Source organism: Engraulis encrasicolus, chromosome 19, assembly GCF_034702125.1.
Source record: "Engraulis encrasicolus isolate BLACKSEA-1 chromosome 19, IST_EnEncr_1.0, whole genome shotgun sequence".
Taxonomy (NCBI): Eukaryota; Metazoa; Chordata; class Actinopteri; order Clupeiformes; family Engraulidae; genus Engraulis; species Engraulis encrasicolus.
This window is the reverse complement of record NC_085875.1, coordinates 35,055,849-35,067,645: the sequence shown is the minus strand read 5'-3', so window position 1 is coordinate 35,067,645 and position 11,797 is coordinate 35,055,849. Positions and strand designations below refer to the sequence as shown.

Below are 11,797 nucleotides of genomic sequence, written 5' to 3'. Positions count from 1 at the left end.
TACGCCATCTCCAAACTGCCTCTCCATGGTGTTATTCATTAAAGCACTGACAACGCAGAATATAACTGCGATCTGATTTGTAGTTGACATATGAAACGCATAAAGGAAGGCGTAGTGGTGGAGTCCACACACATAGTGTCCAAGCCCCGTCGTGCATCGCTGGAGTCCTGTTGCCACACCGAGGTTCCTCTCTGGCTCTTCCCTTGCGTGATGCTCAACACTGTATGACGCCGCATGTCTAGCTATCGTCGCATAGCCCGAGCTCTTAAGGCGCGAGTGGGAACGGTCCCTACTGCGTGTCAGCGTAGTCCCCCATTTTAAACCAAGGCCAAACAAACGGCTCTGGAAAATCGGGACGGTATAATTAGCGCATTTTAACCGCTTTTGATACCCGCCAGGGCTCTCCTCCGCAAGCCTCTCCAAGACCCACCACAAGGTAAGGGGCAGCCTTAGTCATCGTGTCGGTCCCGAAAAAAAAACACCGCATGTCTGCCTGCCTCACTGGCGAGGTAATTTCGTGGTCTAAGTGGTACAAAATTAGCCATTGTAAGAGTAACGTCAGGTGAAATGGAATAATTTCTATCGCTGTCCGTATGCAGTCGACTCATAACGGGATAATTTGGTAGGGGATGGCAATTACATGATCACGAATCTTCCTTCCCCAACCATAATGCACGATACATACAATAACTATAATGATTTATAATTCATTTTCATTCGAAATAATGGCAGGTTGAAAGCGCACTACCTATAGCCTACATTGTCATAGTCTATCGGTAGAAGAGTTGCCATATATGAGTTTACGAGTCTGTATAAATATTGGTTTTGTGTAACAGATGTGTACAGATGTGTCTCCAAAGGAACAGTTGATTAGCATTGGCGTTGTGGTGCGTAAGTTCAGTGCAGACAAAATCGGACTGCGTTTTCCCCTGCACGCTCTGCTGGAATGCAACGACCTGCAAATCTGCCTAATTTATCCCACCCTGGGCGAGAGTGAATCTCACCGAGCACAATTTCGCTTAATTCCCTTAATTTCGATCTACTTAAGGTGAATAGTCAGTCAGATTTGACGTGGTTGGAAAGCAGCGCTGATCGTATGTATGCATTTTCGTGTACCACGATTTCATCCCATGAATTAACCCATGTAACCATTTAGTCGTTTTCTTACATTGTGAAGGAATGACTTACTCCTTGATGTGTTCTGCTCCCAAGGTCATTCTGAACGCTTACCCATGATTGAGGGGACAGTCTCGTTACATAATGTATTGAGTCTTTTGTCAACAAAATAGGTTTTTGAAAATGGATCTAAATTAGACAAACTGTTAAGATACATCCAAGACATCGGGAAGATTATTTTGTCAGCGCTTCATGTTGTTTTTGGTCTTCGATTGAATTTTGCGCATTGATCTAAAATGTAGCCTATTTGGTCATGCGTTAAATTGGGCTCACCATTTGTATTTGCATTTTGCGCTAATGACATGTGTAGAGATTGCAAAATCAATTTTGTTTTGTTAAGCAAACGCAGAAAAAGAGGTAAATCGTTCCTCTGTTGTAATGCATGACACATCATCAGATTCCGATTCCATGCCGCATTTCGTTTTTTTCCTCCCTTCTTTCTCTCGCAACGGCCCATACACGCCATTCCTACTGGACACGGGTCCGTGTGCAATAGGTGAACGGTTTCTGGCCTCATGCATCCATCCATTCGCCACAGCCGCGGTAGCACAGCAGCCAGGGGAGGATGGGGATGGGTGCAGCAAAGGGGAGTGTTACTTTAAGTGGGCTATGGTGGATATGGAGGGGGGGGGGGTCACATGCTACTGCAGACTCCTCATGATGACTGCTGAAGCCCTGATGCTGTCTGAGAGGCGCACCGCAAAGAGCGCGCCGCCACTCACCTACATGGATGATGCGCATTTTACGCACAAGCCAAATAGGGAGCTGTCATGGCCGGCTTTGCGCAAAACAATGCGAGGTGTCCAACAGATCAGTGATATGTGATCTGCACGATATGGCTTGCTGTTAGATGTGTTCCAAATTGTTTCAATGTTTTGACCTGTTCTGTTGGCTATGTAAGAATTTGGTCAGGATCTATACACAGCCCACAGTTTGCACAACCAGCGTTGCCGTTTAATATTTCTTATTGTGGCAGGCTGCAATGCAAGAGTGTGCCTATGCATTTGAAAATAGCCTCCTCTGACTATGTGCTGCCTCTGTACGACCCCTTTGGACCATTCATCCAACCATTTGTCATGAAGGTGTGTGTGTGTGTGTGTGTGTGTGTGTGTGTGTGTGTGTGTGTGTGTGTGTGTGTGTGTGTGTGTGTGTGTGTGTGTGTGTGTGTGTGTGTGTGTGTGTTGGGAAGGGGGGCTGAGGACCTGTCTGTCATTCTGCGGTGGATGCCTGTAGTCTGTTGGATGGACAGCCGTGGCTGTTTTAGCTGTTTCAGCCAGCACAGGCCCTGTGGCAGAGTTGGGTGTATAGCACATATTTCCGAAAAGGGACAAGAAAAAAATATATTGATGTCGATTTTCTAGTTTGAGTGAGGAAATAGCCATCTTGAGATTATGGATCTGTAGAGAATTGATTATGAGTAAAGCATAGGCTGGCCTTCCGATTGGACATTGAGATTGGCCTTCCAATTGGACATTGAGACTGGCCTTCCGGGCAAGCTCTATGACTAGTCCAGAGGGCCTGCTAAGCACACTGCTCTGATATGAATAGCTCTAAAGACCTAAGCCTAAACCTATCATTACATTACATCACATCACATTACATTACATTACACTTAGCTGACGCTTTTTTTATCCAAAGCGACTTACAGGTATTTTAGGTACAGGGTATTGGTTAAAGACCCTGAACCTATCATTCTTTTCATGCAAAGGATGTCTGGCCATCGTTTAGGTCAGAAGTAGCAAACTTGATATATGCCAGGGATGACAACTGTGAAAATACAGTAGGTAGTTCTTGAATTTCAATTGAAATTAATATATTCAATAGTGTCTGATTGTGTTCGAAAAAAACGTTGATCTTTCCTATCTGGTCTGTTGTCTCTTGAAAGCTCTAAGCAGGAAAGTTGAGCAACAACATCCTTCACAGTTTGTTTTGCGGTGTCAATTCAACACTATGTTAAATGGGACCATGCACGGTATGGTAGGCTCTACAACCCTGTTCAATTTAATTCTCTTTGTGTTAAAGTGACACCGCAAAACCGAGGTAATTCAATTCGCAGCATTAATTCAACATTCAAAGACTTCAATTTAAGACTCATCACCGAATGGAACCATGTATGCTCACAATATTTGAACAAATTAAGAGTTTATTTGCAAAACGGTGTATAGAATGTTGGGAAATTGACATTTTTGTATTGGGCTTTCCATTGCATTACATTGCAAAATGCATATAGGTTGAAAAAGTATTTTCTCAAAATATTTGAATGGCAAGAATTCACACATAGAAGGTGATCAGACCCCTGAACAGTCATTTTCAATATGCCATAGACAAAAATGGTGGATACACCATTCTGCAAATGAACTCTATACAATGTTGAATCAACACTGAAACATTTACTGTGTGTGTACACAACACGTGTCCAATTATTTTGTTTGTGTGCAGACATCACAATGGGCAAGCAAAACAGCAAGCTGACCCTGAAGGTGATGTAATGTATTGTAGTGTAGTGTAGGGGGATGTAATGTAATATATAATGTGTGTTTCTGTGCAGACATCACAATGGGCAAGCAGAACAGCAAGCTGACCCCGGAGGTGATGGAGGACCTGGTGAAGAACACAGAGTTTAATGAGCACGAGCTGAAGCAGTGGTACAAGGGCTTCCTCAAGGACTGCCCCAGTGGCCGCCTGAACCTGGACGAGTTCCAGCAGCTCTACGTCAAGGTAAATTACAAAAGGCAACCCCTGGCCTGGCTGCCACCGTACCGTACCGCTGTGGGAAGAAGAAGGTTACTATAGTGTAGTGCAGTGTTTCCCAACCCAACCTTTTTTGTCTCGCGCAACCCCTTACGCCTCTTAGTTGTGCTAGGAGTACCCCCTAGTTCATGTTCTATATCACTTTCTCTGTCCTGATGTGACTGCTCCATACATTCGTTATAATAATAACCTTTTTCCAAGTACCCCTGTACCCCCTGCAGTGTGCTTGCGTACCCCTAGTGGTACACGTACCCCTGGTTGTTACTCTAGTGTAGAGTAGAGTGGTGGGGGACGACCTTAGATAGTGGAACACACCTCAGCATGTGCAGGGCCGGATTAATGCACAGGCTAGATACTATGGCTGCAGCCTAGGGGCCCCCACCTGCCAGGGCCCCCCTGATTGGCCCGAAGTGAAACACTGCAGAATAATGACAAGATGCAACATCGAAAAATTCATCTGTCAGGTTGAGTAGAGTTGGTAGACATGTTATCCTTAATTCGTAGTACGTAATCATGACACTGTCTATGTAAATTTGTCGCAAAATTTGCTTTCCGGGGGGCCCCACAGCAACCTGTGGCCTAGGGGCCCCAGGCAATCTTAATCCGGCCCTGTCAGCGTGTGTTCCATATTCCTGCACAATACCATTCTGGAGTGTTGTTTTTACACTTAGAGAGTAGGGCCAACTCAGTGAGTTTTAGCAGCTCTACGTCAAGGTAAAAAAAAGGCAACCCCTGGCTGTAACTTTGTGGGAAGGTTAGAATACTACTATTATGATAGAGTGGCTATACTGGGCTCAGAGGTGGACATCCCGACCTCAGATAGTAGGAAACACCTCGCCATGTGCACTATATTCCCGCACAGTACATTTATTGTGTTAATTCAGCACTTGGAGAGTGTCGAGTATTAAATTCCACACTATAAATCTTGAATTAATGCAAAATTCACTGTGTGGGAATGTTACTATGTACAGGTATATCACATGCAGTACTACGCTTCTATATGATATATCATATGCCACTGTAAGTCTATGGTTACTATACTGTGTAGTGGGTGTGGCTTCTACCATACACAGAGGTTGGACAACCTGCCTGACCTCAGATTGTAGAAAACATTTCGCCATGTGCTTGCCCTATATCCCCGTACAGTGCCTTCTACACAGATGACTTTTCCTAAACATCTGATGCACTTCCCTAATCATTTATGGTGGTAAGCTCAGTCAATCTTGCAGGATTTTCTGGGTACTTTCTGAAACCAGGATTGTCATATCCTGTAGTGATATCAAGATGCAATTTGAAGTTTGGGAAAAGAGCCCTGTCTTACTTTTCGGAATGATTTATTTTCTTCTTTTTTCACTACTTTGTACACAAGCTCCGGTGAGACCTCTACAAATTAGATGCCAGGTTTACAGACCACATGCCGTCATAATGAAATTACTACCATAGAGACGAGACGGTTCCTCCAGCTCAAATGAGTTGAGGAGGCAAGCTGGGTTTTTCATGACAGCTACATAAAATCATCATTAATCAATTTCCTTAAACGTAATTAAGACAGAAGACATTAACATGTGGCTCGTTTAATCATTTGGCACTAGATAGTGCTAAAAATAAGACGGCTATTAATAGCCAACATGCTGCATGTTGACACTCTGTAGCAGAAACAGATGGAGAGGAGAGGTTTAGATGGAGAGGAGAGATGAAAGAAATCAGTGAGTGCCGTCTGAGTGAGGAGAACAGGCCACGATTTGTTTACTGATCTGTCACAGTCATTTGTCAACATTAGCTGAAGGGAAGACCGTGTTTTTTTTCTTTGTAAAGCTTTTCTTTGTATTGCTTTCTCAGCACATAGCTCATACTAAATCTATTTTATATCTTTTCTTTCCCCTGTTTTAGACAGAACAGTCATGTCTTTGTTTGATCCTTTCCTTTTTTTGTGACTATTTTTTTACGTTTGACTGTAGTACAAAAGTAAACAGCATCAAATAACAAAATATGACATTCCTCACCCCCACCCTACTACCTCCACAGCAGATTGTTTACACTGTGAGGAAGTAACCATATCAAAACCAAATCAAAACAAAGATGACAAAAGAAAGATAAAGTAAAGTAAACATTTAAAACACAATTATGGGGAGAGTAATCCCTTCAACCATTGCTATTCCATACAGCCAATTGTTGGTGGTAGAAGCCTTAGCATGGTTAATTCTCACAGAGGACCGTTCCACATATGGCACAAATAACAGATAACTCATAACACAAATCTTTTTTTCTTTGTGCAGTTCTTCCCATATGGAGACGCCTCCAAATTTGCACAGCACGCGTTCAGAACCTTTGACAAGAACGGTGATGGGACCATCGACTTCCGAGAGTTTATTTGCGCCCTGTCCATCACCTCGCGAGGCAGTTTCGAGCAGAAGCTCAACTGGGCCTTCAACATGTACGACCTGGACGGGGACGGCAAGATCACGCGCGTGGAGATGCTGGAGATCATCGAGGTAACGCATCACATCGCACCTATTTCTTTTTTGGGGGGCTTTTATGCCTTTATTTGACTGGACAGTCAAAGATGGTTACAGGAAGCGAATGAGACAGAGAGACAGGAAAGGATCGAGAAATGACCCCGGCCGGACTCGAACCGGGGTCCCCATGGATGGGCATGCAAGCCCAAATGTGGGGGGCTTAGCGCGTTGCGTCACAGTGCCCCCCCCCATCGCATCATATTTCACCACTTGCTTCACTTTTAAAGGTGCACTGTGTAAGATTGTGGCCAGAGTAGTACAGTAGGTATTGCAACTATGCTGCTCATTGAAACTGAACTGCCTGTTGCCAAATTGGATCTTTTCATTAATATTTACTAAGTAATAAACTAATATTTACTAGTGTAACCAAAATACAGTATTTTTTTCAACTTAAAATGCCTATTTCTGGAAATTCAAAATTGTGGACCATGGAGAAGATCCCCCTTTTCATGAAAAGTGCAATTTTCCCAGTCAAAATGAATACTAAGAATTTGATGGTGGTGGTAAGTATTCATGGAAAAGGCAACATTTGTGAATGGGTAGCATGAATTCTGGAAATAAACTACTACAAATATTACACGGCACACCTTTAAAGGTCCAGTGTGTAATTTTGTTTGCAGTTCATTCCCAGAATGCATGCTGCCCATTCACAAATGTCATCTTTTCATGAATATTACTATTACTACCACCAATACTACAATTACTACTGCTACTGCTTACTACCAAGTATCTACTAAGTATCAGTTTTTTTTAAATACATGGATAGATGGAATCATATACATCTGTTATTTTGAATGACCAGTCATACACATCTTTGATTACAAAGCCTGCAGCAAGTGCCAATCAGCTGGTACCCTGTTTCCTTAACTGTACCATTACATGGTCTGTGTAAGGTCTGGACAATCTCAATTGATCACCACGGATGCCCCATGGAAGCAGCATGGTATACTCTGCACATATGGACAGGAAAACAATAAGTACCATACTCTGGTCAGGGCAGTAGCCTAAATATTAGTTTACATACTTAAAATAAGTAAAATATTCATGAAAAAAATCAGATTTGTGAATGGCCAGCATATAAATTGGGTCAGCTACAGTATGTCGCTGGGATATAAGAAATACATGCTATGCTATAGAAATACATTTTGATTGATTGATTGATTAATTGACTGGGATTTTGAAGATAAAATACTATAATGACCCGCTGGACCTTTAAGCCTGCCCTCCCAGAGAACATGTGATGCACTTAAAAGGTTCATGTTCACATCAGACATGAACGATTAGCACTGTTGATACAAAACACAGCTATATTTAGCAGCGAGCGCATATTGATCATTGGCAGAGTTTCATGCTGCACAGAGGCCGCTTCTATAACAGGTAACAAGTCTCGATCGGGGCCCTGGCTTGCCGGGCTATCCAGTGTCCCCGGGACGGCAGTCTCTGTAGTGTAGTAGGAGCAGATGGTTATTCGGTAAGGACACGCGCAAGGACGGACGGTCCTGTCGAAAAGAGAGAGAAAAAAAGAAAAGGAAAAAAAAAACGTCAGTGCTTTCCTGAGAAGCCACCTGCTTCTCCACTGGTGGCATGTCCCCCGATTCACACACATCTCCAACCTGCTGAGTGTGCAGCCAGTTGGGATTAAAACAGTGTGACAACGAACTAGGGCTGCACGATATTAGAAAAATATGCGATACACGAGAACATGACTGTATACCGCGATATCGATATGACTCGCGATATTTAATGTATATAGATGTATTTTCCCCTCTCTACTTGCCATTCTACACTTTGTCATGTATAATACAACTGAGAGCAAAGTTTTATTTTCCAACATACATTTTTATTAGGAAAAAACATGGCTAATATACAGAATCAACATAAAATGTCAACCTTTTTAATATCTTTTTTTAAGCCTTTTCACCAAATTTGCTGTTATTAAAATTTAAAAACTAAGTATCGTAATTTAACCAACCTTTGCGATTCGTCTATTGCAAGCCGTGATATTGCAATAACGATACATTTTCGATATATGGTGCAGCCCTACAATGAACTGCCTGCCATATCCACACAGTCAGAAGGCCGTCCATTTTATTTTACCCAAGGCCTACGCAACTGAGTCAATGCAGAGTCCATGATTATCATTAGGTCTGTCTGTTGCACCATTTTATGTAGATTGTGTCAAGGATTTTGTCAAGGGTACATTTCAGCAATGAATGTCTTTTCATATTTCTTACCAAACAGTTCTGTGTGTGTGTGTCTGTGTGTGTGTGTGTGTGTGTGTGTGTGTGTGTGTGTGTGTGTGTGTGTGTGTGTGTGTGTGTGTGTGTGTGTGTGTGTGTGTGTGTGTGAGAGAGAGAGAGAGAGAGAGAGAGAGAGAGAGAGAGAGAGAGAGAGAGAGAGAGTGTGTGTGTGTGTGTGAGAGAGAGATCTATAATGTAAATGTTAATCTCAACCATAAATGAAGTCTTGCGAGCAGTGTGTGAATCTTTTCCCTTTTTCCCTCTTTTGTGTGTGTGTGTGCGTGTGTGTGTGTGTAGGCCATCTACAAGATGGTGGGCACTGTGATCATGATGAAGATGAATGAGGACGGGCTGACCCCGGAGCAGCGAGTGGACAGGATCTTCAGCAAGATGGACAAGAACAACGACGACCAGATCTCCCTGGACGAGTTCAAGGAGGCCGCCAAGAGTGACCCCTCCATCGTGCTGCTCTTGCAGTGTGACATGCAGAAGTGAGCGAGCCTGCCGATTGGCCTGCAGCCATCCTCCTGCCGAAAACAACAACAACAACAACCAACCACGTTCTCCCTGCATCTCAGCTGCCAGGACTGGGGAAAAACGAAAAAAAAATCTTTTACGTTTTTTTTTGTTTTGTTCATCCACCCCTCTACCATCTTCACCAGATTAAAGAAAAGAAAGAAAAAAAGAGAAAAAAAAAATCGGGACTACTTTTCTCAATGAACTTGCTTCTTCTGGTTGAATAAATAAATCTATATATGCATGAGAATGTCACCTGCTACAAATAAGCTATATACACACATATACTTATAAAAATGAATATATAATGAAATAAATTGTAAAGTGTGCAAATTAGATTATTTCATATTACTCCCATTTAATCATTAGAATGTGGTTGAGTGCAGTGCGCCATAGGTTTATGTTCTTACAGTTCAATCATGCTTGACCCTACAAGCCTGCTTTCTGTTCTTTATAGTTGTCAAAAGGAGAAAAAATATCCCCACCACAAATAATATAAATACTAGACGTAATACCACCAGTTATCAAAAACAAACAAAAAGACAAAAGGAATTATATTATTATTATTACTATGAAATAGCCTGAAGGAGGACCGTGCCTCCCTGTATGCTCCAACCACAAAGATGATCCAAATGTCACTAGTGCATGCACGTGCTGTGTCCAGCGTAGGCCTCCATTTTAGTCTCAGCCAGAATAACGGCGGGGAGATTAAAAAAAGACCTCAGACATCATTTTTGTTGTGTGGAACGTTCGTTCACTCGTGATCCATTCCTCCATAATTTGCATTCCTGTGCAAGCAAGCATGTCTCCTTTACTAGTATGTCTGTGTGTTTGTCAGTGACCAACTTTCCCCCCGCCCCCACACACACTCTTTCCCAAACACACTCCCTCTTGAAGCCTTGCTCGCTCTGAGAGATCTTTTGGTAACACTTTACTTGATGCTGGTGTCATAAGCATGCCATTATGGTGTCATAATAGTGTCATGGCACAGTTATGCATGTGTAATAAACATTATGTCCATGTCATAAACATTTTATGACTGTTGGCCTTGAGTGACATGCCATAACCGAATGTTACTTAAGGCCAACGGTCATAAAATGTTTATGACCCGGACATAATGTTTATGACTTATCTATGACTGCATCATGACACTATTATGACACCGTAATGACATGCTTATGACACCAGCATCAAGTAAAGTGTTACCGATCTTTTCCCCTCACGCTAACGTGTTTCAATGTCGCGTCAGTCTATGCACCGAGCTGCAAAACGGGATGGAGAGCTCCCCCCTTCTGCCATTACCATCCTGTTAAAAAAAAAGATTTTAACACAGACTGTCTCAAGCTTGCAAAAATGTCTACTATCACAGGCCCTGCTTAAAAAAATGTATAATGAAAAAAAAAACAGATAGCACATTAACCCTTATGTTTCCAGATCTTTGTTTTTTTGTTTTTTATAGAAGATCTATGTGAGCATGTCTCGTGTGACTGCATTATCTATTTGTTTTTACCACAAGCAGTGTTTCGGACGAGAACGGGCAATATGCTACCAGTATTCCCTAGTTGACGAAGGGCGCCCCACAAGTGCTGAAGTACTCCCCACCCCCGCCACTTTGTGTACATGATGATAGGCCCCTCCCCTCTATGTGTTTGTTACACAAGTTTACTCGAAGTGCACTGCATTTTTATTGACTCATGTTTTTGTAATGAGATACCTTTTTAATTCAAGTTTACATCCCGAAGACCAACAACACACCAAGTATCTTAAGGACACAGTCTGGCCAGGATGCAGCATTCTGTTTAAGAGACAAAGGCTTTTGTCAAAGTATATTGAATATAACAATTGAGTGGACATGAACAGGCAAAACTTCGATGTTAATTAAGATGATTTGATGTATTAGTTTAATGCTATTTTCACACAACAGGGGGGTATTTCAGAAAGCGGGGTCTCTCTTTCTTCAGTATGTTGATTCTGAGCATGTGCTAACTCTTGTAATAGGTGAGGCCTGTGGCTGTGTTTTGATTGAAGCATGAATCTGCAAGTCTCTTCTATTAGGAGGTTTACAACTCTCTCATGGTCGACTTAACTGGGTTGGTAACGGGCGCCTTCGTGATGGCACATGCTGTGACAGTCTGTACAGCACGCATAACACACTGTGAAATTACAATGTATTCTGGCTTGAAAATTCTAACCGCAATGCATTGTAATGGCGAAATGTGCATGCATACGCGCTGGCGCAGACTGCTCCTGCGTGCAACACCACAAACACGCCCAATGAAACCACCTTTTTGGAATACGCCCCAGGCCAACGACCTTCTGTTCCACTGGTGGTGCATGGAGAGCCTACTAGCTCTGCCCTGCCCTCCTCTCCGCTCTCATTCCGGTACCAGGGGCACCTCCACTACCCCTCGGATGCTGCATCCCACAGACAAACAAAGACCAATCTTCCTGAGCAAAAAAAACAACAACAAAAAAGATAAACGAAGATAAAAGATACAGGCCGTTTGTACAATCTCCACCTCTTGCTGGTTACAGTGTATTTTGCTCTGTAAATATTTGTACTTAATACATACAAAATGAAATACCAAATTGAAGCAA

General features: G+C 42.6%; 1 protein-coding gene across 1 annotated transcript; it reads left to right on the top strand.

The window, feature by feature from the left end:
• The first annotated feature begins 182 nt into the window (after positions 1-182).
• vsnl1b (visinin-like 1b) lies at positions 183-10,126 on the top strand. The gene is made up of 4 exons (XM_063184226.1): positions 183-436; positions 3,725-3,894; positions 6,204-6,419; positions 8,981-10,126. Exons 2-4 carry the CDS (start codon positions 3,733-3,735, stop codon positions 9,176-9,178), a joined length of 576 nt encoding a protein of 191 aa, XP_063040296.1. The 5' UTR covers positions 183-436; positions 3,725-3,732; the 3' UTR covers positions 9,179-10,126.
• The last annotated feature ends 1,671 nt before the right edge of the window (positions 10,127-11,797 follow it).